The sequence below is a fragment of the Castor canadensis genome, chromosome 2 (assembly GCF_047511655.1).
Source record: "Castor canadensis chromosome 2, mCasCan1.hap1v2, whole genome shotgun sequence".
In the NCBI taxonomy this organism is placed as follows: domain Eukaryota; kingdom Metazoa; phylum Chordata; class Mammalia; order Rodentia; family Castoridae; genus Castor; species Castor canadensis.
The window spans coordinates 139,031,513-139,052,535 of record NC_133387.1 but is presented as its reverse complement, the minus strand read 5'-3'; the positions used below and the strand labels follow the sequence as shown (position 1 = coordinate 139,052,535).

At 37.8% G+C, this 21,023-nt stretch overlaps 1 protein-coding gene across 5 annotated transcripts in view; it reads right to left on the bottom strand.

Moving 5' to 3' along the window:
• Positions 1-11,377, bottom strand: part of Galk2 (galactokinase 2) — a 118,625-nt gene extending 107,248 nt beyond the window's left edge. For 2 of the 5 annotated variants that reach the window (XM_074065910.1, XM_074065908.1), the window contains exon 1: positions 11,182-11,377. In XM_074065910.1, coding sequence (XP_073922011.1) covers positions 11,182-11,234 — 53 coding nt within the window. In that variant the 5' untranslated portion in view covers positions 11,235-11,377. Of the gene's footprint in view, positions 1-11,132; positions 11,160-11,181 lie in introns of those variants that run through there. The other 3 variants (XM_074065909.1, XM_020160576.2, XM_020160577.2) reach the window with 3 other exon arrangements.
• Positions 11,378-21,023: the final 9,646 nt, after the last annotated feature.

Below are 21,023 nucleotides of genomic sequence, written 5' to 3'. Positions count from 1 at the left end.
CGACTGATATCTCTAACAAATTATTCAACAAACATTTACTGGACTCTCAGTTAGATATAGACTATGATGGCTACCTAAATCTTTTATCTTCCAAAAACAATCAGAATGACAAGAACAAATAAAAAAAGCACGTCTTCCATATAACTAGAAGATAGAAAATGTCAAATCTTATCTATTTCAATAGAAAAAGAAAGACCACACTGAGCAAATAGAAAAAGAACTTGAGTGAAAGAAAAAAAAGAGGAGAAAAATGAAGATTAATCTACAACCACCACCAGAAAGAAGGGTCCACTCAGTTAAAATAAGGATGTTTAGAGGGAAAAGATGAAATAGAGGGATCTCATTGATTGCAAAGTGGGTAACGAGTAGTTAAAGGATAAATTAAAAAACCGAAAAAGCAAAGATTTGTTCAAGTTATGGTACAGATACATATAGGGATATTATTAAAATATACACACGTACAAGTGTGTTAGGCAATGCAGTTAGGCAGACCTGGGCTTAAATCTCTTTTCTATACATAATGAAATTCATTAACCTCACTCACCTTCAAATGGGATGGAAATATGCTATGAATTCCATAGAGTTGTCGAGAAGATTAAAGAAGGTAGTATAGAACCAGTGTCTAGCCCAGCCTTGACATGGAGTAAGTGTTTAATAATGGTTATATTATTACATCTTGATTCCTGGGTTTGGTATCAGTTCTAGTCTGCAGTGTGTAAATAAGAATGCATTGGAGGAAATGAGAAATGGTCAGTAATTAGCATATGTCTGTGTCAGAACTGCAAGTACTGCCATAGCACTGGGTAATTTTAATGATGCTATTGATAAAACTTGGTGCCCTCTGTTCACCTTGTTCCACTTTACAGTGAAGGTTGAAACAGCTGAGGTTGTTTGTCCAGATTCTAAAAAGAATGATTTAAAGTGTTTTTCAAATAGAAAAATAAAACTGACAAAGCAGATAGTAAAAGCTTAAATAAGAAAAACTATTTTCTGGGTCAGGTAGGTCACTCAGACCTGTAATTGCAGTTACTTGAGAGGAAGAGATAGGAAGATCACAGTTCAAGGCCAGCCTAAGCCAAAAAGTTAGCAAAACCCCATCTCAACTGACCATCCAGGCATGGTAGAACACACCTATGATGAAAGGAAAAAAAGAGAAAAGGAAGAGAAGAGAAGAGAGAGAAAGAAGGAAAGGAGAGAGAGAGAGAAGGAAGAGAACGAAGGAAGAGAGGAAGAAAGAAAGAGTAAGGAAGGAAGGGAGAAAGGGAGGGAAGAAGGAAGGAAGGGGAAGGAAGGAACAGAAGGAAGAAAACAGTCCCTTAGTTTCTAAGGGCACTAAAATGAACATAAGCACCAAGGTAACCAACAGCACAAAAACACAATTTTCCTAAGTACTAAACAAATTTCCAAAATAATGGAATAAAGCAAAATAACTGATAAACACAGAAAATATATCCTAACACATAATTATAAAATATGATGGAATGAAATAAAACATATCAAGTTACATTAATAAATATGACAGGGCCTACCACACCTATTCAAACCAAAAGATTTGCCATTTGGATTCTAAAACAATACTGAACTATACGCTATGTAAGAGACATAACTAAATGTGACTCATATAGACTAAATGCTAAGACATAAAAGTATTCCAGACAAATGGAAGCCACACAAAAACAGTGGGAATAATCCTGATATCAGACATTATAGAATTTAAACCAAAAGATGGCCTCAAATTCACTATGTAGCATAGGCTGGGATTAAAATTTACAATCCTCCTGACTCAGTTTCCCAAGTGTTAGGATTACAGGAGTGTGCCACCATGCCCAGCACAGGATACTGCTTAATACCAAGAGCCACAAGTCAAAAATAGGTATGCGCTAAGAAATGCTCTAAATGAAACAAAAAAAACTATAAGGCAAAAACCATAGGCAATGTAAGAAAATATGGATAGAAATAGAGATTATAAAACAACTTCTCCATAGATCATTCAGATAAAAAACATACATAGAAAAGACTCAGACAACAAAATCAATAGATTTTATGGGTACATACAAAACTCTGACCTCAATGCACCAAACATGAAATAATTAACAAGAACAAATCATAGAAAGCTTCTCCCTGCCTGAAATTTCTTAAGTCACTCTTGACTAGAGAAAAAGAAATGAAAGCATAGCCTTTCTAAAAATAATAATAATGATAATGATAATATTGAAAATACTATGCTGATGGAGTGACTCAAGAGCACCTGCCTAGCAAGCCCGAGGCCCTGAGTTCAAACCCAAGTACCATTAAAAAAAAAAAAAAAAAACAGGCTGGGGGGCATGGCTTCAAGTAGTAGAGCACTTGCCTAGCAAATGCAAGGCCCTGAGTTCAAACTGCCAATATATATACCTAGAAATAAACTTAACAAATGTGGGAAACCTATGTGAGTGTTTTAAATAGACTTTAAAAACTGGACAAAAACTCTCAAGTATTTAAGGTTAAAAAGGCATGTTAGATAAAAGTTATGGAAGGCCATTGTTTTGGGCTGAGCTCCTGCACTAGGATCTAGCAAACCAAACCAAACCAAAATGGAGTTAAGGGAGGGCACTGGTCATCAGCCTAACTAACTCCATGTTGTTCTCTTTGGCTCTATTTGTGTCTCTTTAATTTTTGCCTCAAGTCTCTCTTGGAATCCAGGAAGGACAGGACTGCCCCATTAACATCTGGTGACAAGAGTAGGAACTATCCCTAGGAACAGCATAGGCTTATAGAACAGACTACCCCCAAGTGAGGGAAATTATCTAAAATGATGAGGCTGCACCCCTCATGGGAACCAAATTGCTCCCCTCAGTGATGTCTGTGATAACGACTTTTCTGGAATACCTCAAAAAAAAACAGAACTGTGACAAGGATCCCTGGCCTGGCCAAGAACACCCACTCTTTCAAACCCTTCCTTTGTCTCTCTTTTCTACAAAACCTCAAAGTTCCTAAGCCTCTCAACAACAATCTTGTGGTCACTAAACCCATTTATCTATCTTCTTGTCACGACTGCATTCAATTAAGATAAGTGGCCAAACCTAGTCCATTTGGGACTCCCAGAATCTGGGCTTTTCTCCCTAAAACTCCAGTTACAGAGTCACTCAAACTAAAGTTCCATGCCATCAAACAGAACCTAAGTTGTTTCTCTGACCTTCTGAGCAATAAGGAGACGACCAAATTCCTGAACAGGCCAAACTGACCCAGCATGGTAGCCAAGCCTCCTCTGTCTTAACCCTCACAAATACCCTGAAGTAACCTAATACTAACCAATCTGCTCTTTGTACTGTGCTATTTCCTTGTTTCTTGCTCAAGCAACCTTATAAAGCTGACTGTTCTTCCATGCCTAATGTAGCACCTGTTTTTCAGAGATGTGGCCAATTCATGAATTGTAAATCAAACAAAAATAGATTCTTTAACTAAATTTGTTGAAATTTTGTCTTTTGACAGGCATCAAGTCTTCAATCTCAAACTGTTCAAGAAAAAATTAACAGCACAAAGAGGGAATGATAAAGCAAATGTGGTAAAATGTTAAATTTGAGGAATCTCAGAGAAAAATGTAATTTTTTAAACTATTATTTCTATACATCTAAAATTGCTTCAAAATAAACTGTGTTTTTAAAAAGAAACATTAACTGATGCTTTACTAAGTATTCTTAGAAAGGAGATTATACACAGTCTTTGACCTCAAGGAATATGAAAGTATAACAGAAGAGGAAGATGGGTTAAACCAAAAATTACAATACAAGGAGAAAATTACAATGCGATTTCATCCAATATGGTCCTTTAGGAGCACACAAGGCCACTTTGCCCATACTGTGGGAGAATAGGGAGGGATGAGAGACAAAAAGAGGGAAATAAGCTGGAAGACTCCCCCCAAAAAAAAATGTGAAAAAGAAGCTTCCCCCACCCAAGCAATGGTTAGAATGAGTTTTAAAAGAATGATTTGGAGTGGGACTCAGGGAAGAGGTAAAGCATCTAGGCAATCATGAAAAGGCCCAGCATGCAGCATTCAGAAAACCACAATTAAGGCTTTAAATACATCAGAAGCGAAAAGGAAGAGAGGAGGCTGAAGGGTGATGGAGGCCCAGTTGCCACTTTGAGGAACGTGTGTGTGTGTGTCTGTGTGTCTGTGTGTGTGTGTGTCTGTGTGTCTGTGTGTGTGTCTGTGTGTTTTGGTGTGTGTGTGTGTGTGTGTCTGTGTGTGTGTGTGTCTGTGTGTGTGTGTATGTGTGTGTGTCTGTGTGTGTGTGTGTCTGTGTGTGTGTCTGTGTGTGTGTGTGTCTGTGTGTGTGTCTGTGTGTGTGTGTGTCTGTGTGTGTGTGTCTGTGTGTGTGTGTGTCTGTGTGTGTGTGTGTGTGTGTGTCTGTGTGTGTGTGTGTCTGTGTGTGTGTGTGTTGGGTGTGTGTGTGTGTGTCTCTGTGTGTCTGTGTGTGTGTGTCTCTGTGTGTGTGTGTGTGTCTGTGTGTGTGTGTGTCTCTGTGTGTGTGTGTGTGTGTCTGTGTGTGTGCGTGTGTCTGTGTGCGTGTGTGTGTCTGTGTGTGTGTGCGTGTGTGCGTGTCTCTGTGTGTGTGTGAGTGTGTGTGTGTCTCTGTGAGTGTGTGTGTGAGTGTGTGTGTGTGTCTGTGTGTGTGTGAGTGTGTGTGTGTGTCTGTGTGTGTGTGTGTGTGTGTGTCTGTGTGTGTGTGTGTGTGGTGTGTGTGTGTGTGGTGTGTGTGTGTTTTGGTGTGTGTGTGTGTGTGTGTGTCTGTGTGTGTGTGTGTGTTTTGGTGTGTCTGTGTGGTGTGGTGTGTGTGTGTGTGTGTGTGTGTGTGTGTGTGTGTGTGGTGTGTGTATGTGTGTGTGGTGTGTGTGTGTGTCTCTGTGTGTGTGTGTGTCTGTGTGTGTGTGTGTGTGTGTGTGTGTGTGTGTGTTACAGGGGAATCCAACCCAGGGCTTCACACATGCTAGACAAGCACTCTACCACTACAACCCCAGCCTTTCTATTTTTATTTTGAGACAGGGTCTCACCAAGTTTCCTGGACTGGCCTGGAACTCACCATGTCACCCAGGATGTCTCAGAAATTGTGATCCTCCTGCCTCAGACTCCTGAGTAGAGGAACCTGGCTTTTAACACACAGGCAGTGAGTGTGAATAGATGTTTAAGGTTGGAGTAATATTGCCAGTTTGCCTTTGAAAAATTGGGGGAAAATGGGTTGTTGAAAGAAAGTAATCTAATAGGTATCACACCCAGACAGCAATGCTGAGGGTATGTTAGTGGTGGAGATACGAAGAGTGAAATTAAATTAAGGTGACACTTAAACTTTCAAATCCATAGCAACTGGTAACAATTAGATGTAGGAAAGATGGAGATGGGTATGATAAGTCCCAGCTTTCCAATTTAGCTAACTAGCCTGCAGTGGGGTTATGTTTCTGGCTATGAAATCCATATACAGATAAAATTCAAGTTCAGCTGAACTTGATTACTTATTAATTTGCTGTTATAAGCACTGTAAACACAAAGTGAAATGCTTACAAAGGAGTTAGAACAAGTGTCTACATTTTAATGAAAGGATTTTATGTTACCCAACTCTGTGTCATTTACCAGACTCCCTTGGGAAGGCAGCCTAATTATAACTGTTCTACTGCCAACAAGCTTGCTGTACTGCATTCCTACCTTTGAAATTCAAATGGATGGTGGCTATAAAAGGAATAAGGAAGGTATTTTTCCTTTGAGAATAGAAAGCATTGACATATACAGGGTTTTTCTAAACTTCATACCTAATCCTCTCACAATGAAGCACTGTAACTATAATTAGAGAAGTAGCTGTCCTTACATCTGGGCTAGGCACCAGCAAGACTCCATGCCTTCATGTAGTCACTGAAAGTACCCCAAAAAAGTTCAAGGACCATTTTTGATATTAAAATAAAAGTTCTACAAAGATCATACTGTAATGGGGGGATTGGCCAAAGTATCACAGCACAAGTTGCTGTTTCTGGAGCTCTAAATGTTCTTTTGACGTGTCTTATTTTTTTTAATAGCAGTATTAATAACAGAACCTGAGAAATAAAATTCCAATTGTAGTGATTAAAATAGATTTTACTGAAAGGATTGATTCTCAGACCATGCAGTCAACTGCTGAGATGATTAAATTAAAATCTCAACAGAGAAGACATGTATTTTCAGTTTTCTATTATGACTTTGGTCATACTACTCTGTGTAGGGTTCTTTTTTTTCTCTCTTCAATGTCAAGATACCCAATCATGGCCTTTCAGAAAATATAACTTTTAAAAACTAATTGAAGAATTATTGGTTATTAATATGAATTTTATGGTAATTTTTATGAGTTATTCTATATCTCCCTTTCCTCATCTACAAATTGAGGATAATACTAGAACTAGCTGCAAGGAGTTTTATTGAGGATTTTATACAACAATTGTTAGTAACTAGTATTATTACTGTTATATTTGAAATTTTACTATATGGTGGAATTTCAAAGTATGGTGACTGCCATTGAGGGAAGAGAGGAAATTTGAATCTCTTCTTTGTAACACAATAAATTCCTCCTAGATAAGAAATTAAACAAGGGCTGGCATAGAGGCTCAAGGCATAGAGTGCCTGCCTAGCAAGCATGAGGCCCTGAGTTCAAATCCCAGTACTATCAAAAAATAAAACAGATAGTATATATGGTGTAAGCAGTTACATAGACATGAGCAGAAACAGAAAAATGCTCTGTTACAAGATTTCAGTCTACAGCCCCAATATGGCCCAGATTTTGCACCAACTATTAAGATTATGGCTCTATATCCTCCTTAGGGTACATACTCCCCCACATTAAGGTTGGGCATGTGCCTTGAGGGTGTAATGACTGCTATATGACCTTCCACCGATGACCCTAAACCAGGAGGGGCAAAGAGGACAAATGCACAGGGTATACCTTCTCACACCCAGGCAGCCACTGAGAAGTTAAAATCATTTGGGGAAGGACCACAGTAGGAGAGCGTCAGTTTGGAGCCACCTAATAACCCCACTTGATTGGACAAAACCCTAAGTCCCAACAGCTTCCACACAGTCAATTCTTACCTGAACTGTCTGCCTCACCCTGTCCCTGGTTTACGCAGTTAACTTCTTTTTAATGGTGGTACTATGGTTTGAACTCAGGGCCTTACATTTGTCAGGCAAGCTCTTTACCACTGGAGCCACTTCACCAGCCCTTTTGTTGTGTTGGGTATATTTGAGAGAGGGCCTTGGTTTTTTGTCCAGGCTGGCCTCAAACCATGATCTTCTTGATCTCTGCCTCCTAAGTAGCTAGGATTAGAGGTGTAAAACACCAGTGCCTGGCCTGCAATTACCTCTTATTCAACTGCTGCCTCATGCCTCAAGGTATACTTATGCTTTGCCAATAAATCACTCTTTACTGTCTTCCTATTCATTGTGGCTCTTTTGCCCATCTGGGGCAGCGTCCTAATCTTAGGCATTATGCCCAAGAACCAAAAAACACCTGGAACACCCCAATAATTCAATAGCCAACCCTCATTTTTGTTTTATTTTTCTTGTTTTTTGTGGTACTGGAGTTTGAACTCAAGGCACACACTCTACCACTTGAGCCACACCTCCAGTCACTAGTCTTCATTTTTTAAGTAAAATTTTAAAAACTCTTAATGTGCTACTAATGTCTTTAATTTAATAAATGATATTTACCAGAAATAGAAAACAACATATTTGATGGCAAAATATTAGAATCATTACTATTAACAATGTTCCAATAAAATCAAGATTATAATGATGCCATTATCATTATTACCCAACATTGTTCTACATTACATATGTTATAAAATGTCTACACAACAAAAGACATCATAAAGTTAAACTAGGAGCTATGTATATAATATATAAAACAAATGAAACAAAGAGCTACTAAAAACTAACAAGAAATAGACAATCTAATGACACCTTTTTTGCAGAGCTGTTTGGCTATCAAAATTTTAAATGCTAATTACCTTTGGCCCAGTTGTATTTCCACAAATGAGATTAAAAAAATATTCACACAGAGACAAGAGGATTGAGAGTTCAAGCCTAGCCCAGAGAGAGGTAGCCAGACTCTTACCTCAAAAACAAAAGGGCTGGGGGCATGGCTTAAGTGTAGAGCACTTGCCCAGCATGGAAAGGCCCTGGGTTCATTCTCTAGTACCAGAGGGAATTTTAAAAAAAGGAAGATATTCACACAAAAGCTCAAAAATATGCATATACAGATGTTTACTGCAGCATTGTCTATAGAGTGAAAAATTAGAAATCTAAGTGCACTAACAATGGCATTCACAATATAAAATAATTTCAAGTCCTTAAAAACAGTGAACTAAGCCAGTGGAGTGGCTCAAGTGGTATAGCACCTACCTAGCAAGAAGTCCCTGAATTCAACCCCCAGACCCACCAAAAAAAAAAAAAAAGTGAAATATTATTTGTATGAACTGATTAGTCTGGATCTCTGAAAAAGATTAAGTGAAAAAGTGACAGAACAACAAATACAATTATTTCACTTATGTAAACTTATCTTTTTTATAAAAATGATAACAATATTATAAGGATTTGAAACAAATGGACAATATTAAGGATTTGAAACAAATGGAAACTTCTAATAAGGGAAGTAGAACAGACAAATAGGGTAGAAACTGAGACAATAGTTAAGAAGGAAACTGTGAGAATTTCAAGCTTTACTGAATATGGGTTTAAATAGTCCAAATCTTTAATATTAAAAATGTGCTCAGTATCACCCAGTCAGCTGAGTGGCAGAACTCTTCTTAAGGTTTCATCCAACATCACATACAGCAGCACTGCTTGTAAGAGCCAAAAAGTGGAAGCAACCCAAAAGAGTATTTAACAAACAGATAAACGAAATGCACTGCATCTATACAATAGAGTATTATGTGACATTAAAAGGGAATGACTTACTGATACACGTTACAATGTTGAAGACATGCTAAGTGAAAAAAAGCCAGTCACAAAAATCACACATTTTATGATTACATTTATTTGAAATGTCTGAAACACCCAATCTATAAGGATGGAAAACAGATCAGTAGTTGCTTGGCAGGCAGGGGGTGGAGGCTGCGTGGAGCCCAAGGTGATGATTTAAGCGATGCTGGCGATTTTTTTGAGTGAAGAAAAATGTTCTAAATTTGATTGTGGTCATGGTTGCTCAACTCTGGGAAAATACTAAAAACCACTAATTGCAAACTTTAAATGGGTGAATTATACGGTATGTGAACATCAATGAATGATAACCCATCAATTTAAATCTGAATCCCAAAGGAAAGGGGAGGAGAAGAGATATCACTGCTAAGAATGCGAAGCAACAACAGTGGAATTTGAAGTCTTACAGGGAGCAAGCAAATACAGAAAGACAACCTTAGTGCTTTTATTTCTATTTGACTCTTATTGAAAAAGAAGTTATTTTACAAAATGCATAATGTGGTTGGCCAGGGCCTTCACTCAAAGGATCTGAACTTCATCTTCAGCAAACAGCAAGAGCTCTACAGCAGACAGGCTCATGATGGGCGGAGGCCCCTGAGAATTGCAACATCTACCAGTTCAATAGACGTGGAGATTACCCTATCTAAATTTTAACAAAACTCACCCCTCCTGAAGTATGTGGCTTCAGAAGATTCCTGGAAACAAAACATGGCTCCAAGCTAATAACTGCAGTGTACACACCAGTGGAAACATAAAATAAAAAAGCTAATCTATTATGATCTTTTCTGCGGCAACCACAGAAAAATAGGTATTAACATTAAATATTTGGTGCACGAGTAAATACTATCAAAGTAAGGGAAAAACACGAAGGAAATTTGGGAAATTATTCTTTACTTTTAGTTCATGTACTTATTTTTGTTATCATCATCCTCCCTACAGAGTAACTGTAGAAACTAATCTGTATGACTAAAATCATATAAAATGAAAGTTGGGTATGGTAGTACATGCCTGCAATCCCAACTATTCAGGAGGCAGAGGTAGGAGGATGGCAGTCTAAAATTGGCCTGGACAAAAGCACAAGACCCTATCTAAAAACACAGAAAAAGCAAAGGACTGTGGAGGTGTGGCTCAAGTGGTAGAGCACTTGCCCTAGCCTGTGCCCCTGATTTCAATCTCCACTACTGCCAAAAAAGAACAAAAAAAAAAAAAAAAATCATATAAAATGAAAACATATTTGAAATTTATACATGGACATGTTTCATGTAAGATTTAACTACAAGGGGCTGGATTCATTTTCATGTAACAAATTTCTCATGACCCTTTATTAAAGCATGTCTTTCACAACATACCCTAATTCACTCAAATATATAAGCATAACAGTACTGTGAAAAAACCGCCAGAGAACTGCAATCAAAGACCTTCAGAGGTAGTCCAAAGCTACGCTGCTCTTTGAGAGAGAGAAAGAGAGAGAGTGTGTTTTGGGGAACTAAAGACTCACTGTTTGCTAGCTTAAGCGCTGAAGTATAATATTGTCAACTGACACATAATAGTAGTAAAGCAGGAAGCAAGAAGAACTTAAAGAGTTAACGATGTTAGAAAACAAAGTTAGATGGGGAAAAGTTTAAAACAGCAAAGGAAGAGAGAAACCAATCTCAGAAAAGCCCTTGGGCTACCCATAGATCAGAACAAAGTATTTCTACAATGAATCTGTAATTTGAAAGATCCTCCACCATACATCACTAAATTATTGGTTATTCTGTAGCTAGGGATTGGAAACAAATTAATTCCTTAAATGACAGTTCAGAGCTTCCCGGATTCTTTTTTAAAGAAGATGCAGAGACCAAGGGAGGATTCTGTGTATTTGTTTTCAATGAGTATTTGGAACGGAGACTTTTAAAAGCGGTATTAACTGGCAAGCAAAATGAAGCCAAGTGCAAAGTTGAGTTGGCCGTTTTTACTGCAGCGGGTGGAAAGAGCCCACCTTCAGGAAGAAAGGAAAAGAAGCACCTGCATGGATGAAGCAATGCGCGCAGCCTTGGGGGCAAGTCAAGGCGGAATGGGTTTGAGGCATGGTTTTTCGTGCAGGCCCAGCCACAGGGCCTTATAAGTCCCAGGGTTCCATCTGCCTCTGGGGACAAAAGCAGCTCCTCGCGACCCCTACCTGCACCTAGCAAACCCAGCGGTGCCAATGCGCATCTCCTCTCCCCCACCTGGGATATTCTGCCACCTGGACTCGGCGCGTGACAGGGCCCTCCGAAGCCATCGCTAGATCAGTCTTTCTCCGGCAGTTTCGGGTGGAGAGGCAAAGCTCCCGAGGCGATCACGAGATAACTACGGCGGGAACCTCTTTCTTCCGGAGAACCGGACTCTGGCTCTGCGGAAATCCTGCAGCGCGCCGAGGTGGCTGCTGCACGGCCCCACCTCCGACTCCTCCCCGCTCCGCGTTGCCTCCCCCCGCAGCGGTCACGGGCGGCCGCGGCCCCGCCACCACCCGGGCACCGGGGCTCTCGGCACTACTCCTGAGGGACGTCCCTTTTCTGCGCCCTGCGGTTAAGCTCGAGTAACACGGAGACCTGCACACACTGGTTTCCTGCGCTCTCAGACTTTTCTTGAAGTTAGGGTTCTTTAATGTCCACTAGCTTCCCGCACAAACAACACTAAAATGTTTAGCTATAGCTTCTTAACGTGGATTTATTTCCAAGCCAATCAGCATAAAAGTGATGCAGCACTTGATGTAAATGTATTTGCATTTACCTCCAGAATCTTGACATTGGTGGGCCTTCCCAGAACACACTTAATAGTGAAAAGAAGGAAACACACGTCTTCAGTCTGTGTGAACCCTTGGCATGCAGTCCAATCCCTTCATTCTCCTGTCACCTAGAGGAGTCCCAGATACCCTATCCAAAGAAGTACACCATGTCCCCCACATCATCCACTATATTACTGTTCTTAGTCTCGAGGGTACCAAAAAATCACCCTACATACTTAAGTTCTCATGCATTTATTTTCTGTCTCCCACCTCAGCCATCACTACCACTAGAGGATAAACAACTTGAGTGCAGGAGCCTTTCATCCCCAGCACCTGCAACAGTGCCTGGTAGACTGGTTTTCTTTGTTGTACTGGGGTTTGAACTCAGGGCCTCATGCTTGCTAGGCAGGTGCTCTACCACTTAAGCAACTCTAACAGACTATACTGGTTTTTAATAAATAGCCAAGATTAGCTGACTGAATGACTGAAAGATGAAACAATGTATATAAGGTCATACTGCTTATTGGTAGCAAAATTAAAATTCAAACTTACTGTCAGTGCCATGGCTTATACCTGTAATCCCAGCTATTCAGGTTTAGATGAGGAGAACCATGGTTTGAGGCCAACCCAGGCAAAAATTTAGCAAGACTCCGTTGTCAACCAATGGAGTGTTGACACATGCCTGTTATCCCAGCTACAAGGGAGTTGAGTAGTAGGAGGATCATAGTTCAGGCCAGCCAAAAGTGCATTACTCTGCTGAAAAATAACCAAGGCAAAGAAGGCTGGGGGCATGGTGCAAGTGGTAGAGCACCTGCTTAGTAAGTTCAAGACCCTCAGTTTGAAGCCCAGTATACATACATACACACAAAAAAAATTCATTCCTGTTAATTCTTATGCTAGTCCACTTTGCAACACAGAATATTTAGAGTAAATCTAACTGAAGCCAGCTAGCAATACCCCTATTCCAAGACTTTCCAACTGAGCAAGCTTGAGACAATATGCTTTGATTGGTCCATTTTCTGTTGCTGAAATAAAATACCTGAGGATGGAGACTTTACTTTTAAAAAAAAGGTTTATTTAGCTCACAGCTTTGTTTTTTAATTTTTATGGTACTGGGGTTTGAACTCAGGGCCTCATGTTTGCTAGGCAGGTGCTCTGTCACTAAAACCACCACACCAGCCCTAGCTCATAGTTTTTGAGGCTAAGAGTTCAAGATGGGGTGGCCCCATCTACTTGGCCTCTGGTGAGTACCTTGTGACAGATGGGAACACAGCAATGGGAGCATGTGTAGAAGACATGATGACATGGTGAGATAGAAAACTAGGGAGATTCAGGGGTCAGGCTCCTCATTTATTAACAACTAATTCCCATGGAAGCTAACATATTCTGAAACCAGCCTTAATATTTACCAGGGCAATGCCCCCAATTACCTAATTACCTCCAACTAGACCCATCTTTTCAAGTTTCCATCACCATCTCCACACTAGAGACCAAGCCTTGAACACATGAGCCTTTGAGCAACACATTCAAACTATAGCAATATCCAACACACTAGGGGTAGTAGCATAACTTAGAGAAATTCAATAAGTTGCCAATCATTTTTCTGTATGTATGTCAGGACGGGGAGGAGGGGAGAATGGAGGCTAAAGTGGGAATCAATCAATAATACTGAAGTTTAGTCAAGGGTGGAAGCCCCTCGACCCCCCGAGTTCTTATTGTAAACGGTCTATCATGGAAATGAAGTTATTCTGGCCTCAGACTTCTTTCTCACTGTTAAAATTTGGATCTCAAATGTCCCACAAAGGCCATGTATTAAAGGCTTGGTCATCAGCTTGTGGGACTCTTGGGAGGTGGTGGAATCTTTAGGAAGTGGGCCTAAGAAAGGAAGTTAGGTCATTGGGGGTGTGCCCTTGAAGAGGACGTTGGTATCCTGACTTCTTCCTCTCTCTATTTGCTTCCTGGTTACCATGAAATGAGTAGCTTTGCTCTACTACACTCTCCCCACCATGATGCTGCCTCACCACAGGCCCAAAAACAATGGAGCCAAATGACCACAAACTAAACTTCTGAAACCATGAGCAAAAATAAATATTTCCTCCTTTTTTTGAGTTGATTTTTCTTAAGTACTTTGTCACAGTGAAGAAAAGTTGCTTAACACACTCACTATCATCTAGAACTACAAATTATTTCCTAATGAATTGACTATATCTTCTTTTTTGAACCCTAATAAATCCCAATAATAATGTTCATTGTGCCTTAATCTTGGGTAAGGAGTGACATTATTTCAACATCTTGTAAATAGGTTCTCTCTTTATTGGAAGAGAATTTAACTAAGAAAAAATGTAAAAACTTTTAGGAATATCAATCAGTAAATATAGAAAAGAACAGAACCATTTTTATTCAGATCTGCATCTAATATATTCTTTTATATTAATTAAAAAATAATCACATTTTAAAACTTTGAAAATATTGCTTCTTTTAAAATAGTACAAAACTAGCAATGGTGGCATACACCTGTAATCACGACATTCAGGAGGTTGAAGTGGGAGTATTATGAGTTCGAGGACAGCCTACACTACACAGCAAGTTCAAGGGCAGTCTGGGATATATAAACAAAAAATAATACAAAGCAAACTCACTTTATACAGGGTAAAAAAATGAACACAAAGACTACAGAAACTCTTTTGCTAAAGAAAACATCCTATTGAATGTATATTCAGTTATCAAACATTCATTTGCCATATGGTAAATGAAACAACTTTATTGTAGTCTCACCAAAACTGATGCAGACAGGAAATCTTTGTAAAAAAAAAAAATCCTGTTTTCAAAATGATTGGCCCAAGGTATTAAAATCCAGGTCTCTGGACTCCTACCCCAGATACCATACTACTTCTGACTATGACCTTTGATGAGACCTCAGCAAAGTATGCCTAAAAATAAGTTATTGAAACTCGTAGTTCTTATCCCAAAATTGAGAAACGTGCATTATAATGTTCATAAAGCATTGCTCTTAAAATAACTTGTCCTCAAACTACTAGAAAACCCTAAATGTACACCAAAAAAATCTAACATTACTTTCTTATCCTATCTTCCTTATGCCAGGCATCTTGTTAAGTAAGCACTTTACATATTATATTACTACTATCTCTTTAAATCTTCCCAAGGTGGGGAGGAAAAGGGTAAGAAATATGACAAAGGGGTGAACTTGTTCAAAATATACTGTATGCATCTATGGCATTATCACAATGAACCCCATTTACTATTAATGTATGCTAATAAAAAAATAGTAAAATAAATCTTCTCAATAATCATGAGATAGAAAAATCTTTATTAAGAAGGTATGCCTATATTTTCTTCTGAGTTTTATAATTATAACTTCTATATATAGGTCACTGACTCACTTTGAGTTAGATTTGTATATGGTATGAGGCAGAAGTCATTTATATGTAGAAATCCAGAAATCCAATTTGTTGAAAAGGCATTGAGATGGATTTAGTACCCTTGTCAAAAGTCAACTGGTCATAGGTATATGGATTTATTTCCAGACTCAATTCCATTCCATTGACCTGTATGTCTATCTGTATGGCAGCAGCACACTGTTTTGATTAATGTGGCTTTGCACTAAGTGTTGAGTACAGAGTATGAGCTCTCCAACTTTATTCTTCTTTTTCAAGGCCAGGAGGGCTATTTGAGAACCTTTGCAATTCTATTTTTAAAAAAGAAAGAATTTCTAGAGCTGGGATCTCAGAGTGGTAAAGCACTTGCCTAGCAAGCACAGGCCTGAGTTCAAATCCAAGTACTTCAGAAAGAAGGAAGGAAGGGAGGAAAGAGTTGCTAGACAATCAGATAGTGAAAATATTTGCACATTTAAAAGTTACAGTATTTTTATGTTCACAAGTATTAAATCTCTCATCTTTATTTTTTGCGTGCATGCACACTTACAATAGAGTTTAGTCTAAATTATAAACTACAGATGGTATAACATGGTAGATTCTTAAACAGAGACCTAACTAAAAAGCTTGAAATTGTTTATTTTCCAATGATGTCAGTCTCAATTCAGATAAAATATTATAGCAAACTGGGCTGGGGAGGTAGCCCAAGAGGTAAAGTGTTTCACCAGCAAGTATGAGGTCCTGGGTTCAATCCTCAATACCAATAAATAAATAGATTGATAGATGATAGAAGATAGATAAATAGATAGCAAACAAAATACCAAAATAAAACAATACAAAACATGATCCAAAATACAACAAATGCATGTGTGTTATTCATACAGACCTGGCTAATTCCTATAGACATATAGGTCTCACTTAGAACACTTTCTCCTGTAAGTTTTCTCTGTTCCTTACACTCACCTTACCTTCAAAATTTAAGTATCTATGCCCACAGAGAGACTGATTGTTTATCTAAAATGTTGTTTCTGTGGTGTAGCCTATTTGTGCAACCTCTACAAACAATACCTTTTTTGATTTATAATAAAGTAATAAAATCAGGAGAATATAATTTCAGTGACTTACTATGGGTATTTCCCCATCATGGCAAATAATATAATAAACTTCCTTAATGTCTTCTTTATAATAATGCTACATTCCTTATTCTGGATATAGAATAGATACTGATCCTTATTCTGGATATTGAATTGCATCTCTGGTATGCAATTATTTAAACAAAAAGGTAAAAGATATCCAGAAATCAGAGAAACATATATTTACATAGTTAAATATAGTTTTATAGTCTTTCACAACTCAAAATGAAAACAGCAGAAATTGTGTGAAAATGCCTTTATAGAACATGGATGGTTTTCCGAGTGACAATGACAAAAAAGTCTCTAAGTGCACTCTGCCCACTCATACTCATCAGCACTGGTGCTGAATTGCTTGTGTTTCCTTGTCTTCCAAGTCTAAAACATTGCTGCTCACAGTCTGAAGTTCAGAATAGCAGTGGCATAACCTGGGAGATTTTTACAAGTGCACATTCTTGAGCCCAGATCTACTGAATCTGAATTTACATCCACAACAAACATAAAATTTTTAATTTTCTAGAAGTAACTTGAAAAAGAGTAAGAAGAAATAAGTGAATCCAATTTAAATAGTATATTTTATCTAGTATATCCAAAATATCATTTCAAATATAAAAAATACAAAACATCATTCAGATAGCTCACTTTTTCATAGGAAGTCTCCAAACCCCAGTGTATATTTTACACTGAGTACATCTCAATTCCTACTGGAAACATGATTGCTGTATTAGACAATACTTATCTAATGTATAAGCTCGCTGAACACCGGGACTGTTTCAACCTGGTTTTACAGACTCTGGTTTGGTGCCCACTGGAAAATCAAGGAACATTTAGTGAAGGAATAAATCAGTGACCCTGGATTAGACTGTTGGAGTCAACCACTGATGAACTGTGGCCACAGGCAAGTCTGAAGTCTCTCCTCCATGAAAGGAAATAAAATATCTTTTTATAAGGCTGAAGATTTTAAGAACCATCCCAACCATCCCTCCAGTCATTCTCTTTCCCCTAAATCTGGTTTGTTGTCTTTATGGCTGACTGAATTCACTTTAATTATTTATTGATTTTCATGTTTATTATGTCTCCTTTACTAGAGTTAGCATTCCAGGTTTCATCACTTGTCCTATCATCATTAATTCACTTAACAAATGTTCCTCTGTGCTAACATGTTCTATTCCATGCACAGGAGACACAACTATAATCAAAAAGTTCCTTTTAACTAATTTAAAATTAGTTAATAAATGAACTGATTTTAAAAATCAGTGCAAAATCTGCATTTACTATACATTCCATCGGTAACATGAAATCTGAAAAAAATTGAAATTAACTTGAAGATAGAAGTTTGGATTTCAAGCTTATGGTATACATTCAGCTGGCCAAATTGCAGATAAAGTGCTATAATTTAAAACTATATGGTTTTTCCTTTTACTTCTTGACCCAGATACTAAGTTTAATACCAAGCTTGTTCAAGGTAGATAATACTTTCCTCATCGTGACCATCCAATGTTGCCTATCTCAATACAGACTGATTAGGATTCTTACACATTCTTTTATTATTATTATTATTATTATTATTATATTGGCAGAGGATCTCAGGTGATTAATATAATTTAAGGATTTATTTTTCTAGGAAAATAATTGAGAGTCAAAACAATCTGTGACATCTAAGCACATTATATTCTATGTAGAGAAAGTTTTTATTATCTATTAAAGTCATTCTGGGGCTGGATACTGTGGGACGTATCTGGAATCCCAGCACTCAAAAGACTGAGGCAGGAGGACCGTGAGTTCTAGGCAAGCCTGGGCCTACGTAGTGAGACAACAACAACAAAAAAACTAAGTCATAATGCAGTTTCACAATACTGGTAACTCATCCATAATCCAGAGCCCTCGAGTCTCAAACCAAGCACTTAACTGGGGGTAGAGCTAGGGAAGGAGATGGGGGAAACAGATCAGGATAAAGAAAAGAGACAGAGTCTGAAAAATAAGCAAAACCTAGAGGGGATAGAGAAAAGCTGTGATTTAACAGGAGCTAGAGGGGAAAACAGTAGTTCCTAGAATCTGAAACCAATTCTGTTAAATAGCATTAGTCCAGTGGTATCCAAGCTGGAAAGGAGGTGATATTGGGAGCAGCAAAGTAGAGAGCCCCTATGTGTTCTCTGCCTGTGACAATTGTTAGTGACTGTGCTGCTCCTTAGTTCACAGGGAAATCACAGGAAGATTAATGTGAAAAAAACTTAAAGAACTATAAAAGAAAACTACAGTAAAGAAGCATGCTGTACAGGAGAAAAAACCTTTTCCTCTACCCTTTTAATGGCTGGGGGCATATATTAGTCAGCATTCTGTTACTGTAACAAATACCTGGGGTAACTAACTGATAAAGAGAAAGGGTTTATTTTGCCTCTTGGTTTCAGAGGCTTCAGTTCGTGATCAATTGGCTCTGTTGCTTTGGACCCATAACAAGGCAGCACATCACGGTGGAAGCTTATGGAGTAGCAAAACTGCTCATCTGATGGTCAGGAATTGAAACAGAAGAAGCTGGGGTCCACTACTCCCTTTAAGAGCACTTTCCCAATGACCTACAACTTCCCACGAGGCCCCATCAACTCCCAATAGCACCAAGCTGGGGACAAAGACACACATGAGCCTTTAAGAAACACTTCTTCAACCCATAACAGGACTACAAGTCAAACAGAAAAAGAAAGATTAACAGAATAAAAAGCATACAAATTTAATTAATATTTTAAATTTTATGTGTATCCACTTAGTATGGTAAACATTGTAAAGAAATTTCAATTGCTCTTATCAAATTGTGCTTAATAAATTTGGGTATGGCCAAGGAAAAATTATGGCCAAAATTTAATTGACATTTTCCTAGTTTTTCTAGTCACTGGTTTACTTGAATAATTATTTCCCCATTGTGGCAGGACGGCATTACATTGAAAAGTAGTAAATTATGTAAATAATTCAATGTAAATCAACATCCAGTTTTATACATGTGATCAGTATGCCCATAGTTAACAGATAATGAATTTTAGAAATGCTATCTTGAGGTAAAAGTAAAACTATGAGCCAATAAATGTCTTAACTACCATGGGATTCTGTTCGCTCTTTTGAAGAACTGTAAATTACAGGTAAAAAATGTACCTTCTTGTCTTAACTTCTGAGAGTGATGAGTGGTATTAATTATTATCTGGACCAACAGCACTAAACCACCTCTGTATTATGCAAATTGAGAATGCAGTCAGTGATTGGGAGGTTTTGCTTTGTTTTAAAACTACAAGTACAGATATCTAAGCTCCTCCCCAGAACTAGTGAATCAGAATCTCTATGTGCATTTAGAAAGTTTTGAACTCAAAATGTTATCATTAAAGATTCTTCTGATTCTAAAATTTTATGCTTAAAGAGGAATTTTAATATAGAATGGAAATTATTATTAAATGATATCAGGGAATTATTAATATTATGTGTAATGATGATGTTATGATTACATAGAGGAATGTCCTTAATTTTAGGAAGTATACATAGTGGCATTTAGGAGTGATGTATCATGATATCTGCATCTTGCTTTCAGTTAATTCAGAGAATACACACACACACACAATTAAAGCTGAGAGGTATACACCTGCCCACTATTCTATTCTTTCAATTTCATGTATGTTTGAAATTTCTCATAATGAAATGTTGGGAGGCAAAGGCTATTAGGGAAAATATTTGTGTTTATTGACGAGACAGTATTATTATTATTAGAAATACAACTTACAAACACTATGACCAAAAAAGATGCCAATTAAAGTGATTACTAAAAACATCCTGCATATAATTGTACTTTTTTCTTAAAAAAATAAAGTATCAGTGATATTGAATTCACAATTGTTCAAAATAGTGTTATTGTTGCAACATTCTGAGTGAATAACAAAAATTACATTGCATTTGTCCATTCAACATAGAGATTATACAACCACTGAAATAATCGTCAGGTTGGAGGTCTAGCTCAAGAGGTACTGCACCTGCCTAATAAGCGCTGAAACCCTGAGTTCAAGCCCCAGTACTGTCAAAATTAAATAAATAAATATCACTGTCAAGAATATGCTAGGCATGGGGGCTGACACAGGAGAATCTCCAGTTCAAGGCCAGCTTGGGCTACATAGTAAGAACTTGCCTTCTCTCTCTCTCTCTCTCTCTCTCTCTCTCTCTCTCTCTATATATATATATATATATATATATATATATGTACGTGTGTATATATATTGCATACATTGATCTATTTTGCTACGTAATTAGATGCCAAAAAATCCAAGATTGTATCTATGCTATAACTATAAATCAAGTGGACAGAATTGGAAGTTTCTATGGAAAATGCTACTTGTTTGAAAAGCAGGTTTATCCCTTTATTTCAATTTTATTTTTCCTTTATTTCGAATGCTACTAATGATTTTGTGACAACAATCAATTTTTTTAAAAATTAGTCATTAACCTTAATTTGATCCCAAGGACAATAAAATTCAGTTTATAATTCGTTGACTGAGTAAAATTTAAGGCGCCTCAACTGATTAATACATACCTAACTTAGGATGTACAAAGAACTGTTTTGCCAACTACATATATAACAAACATTTCGTGTAAATTGTGTTACTGAAAAAGTCTCCAAACATCACAGGAGCGCCCACAGCAACGTGTGGACTCAATGCGCATAGACTGCAATAGAAATTCTACTACCTGTTATATAGGACGGGCATCTCAGCCTTTCCTCCACGAAAAGCTGATACTAGGCTGCCCCTTAACTT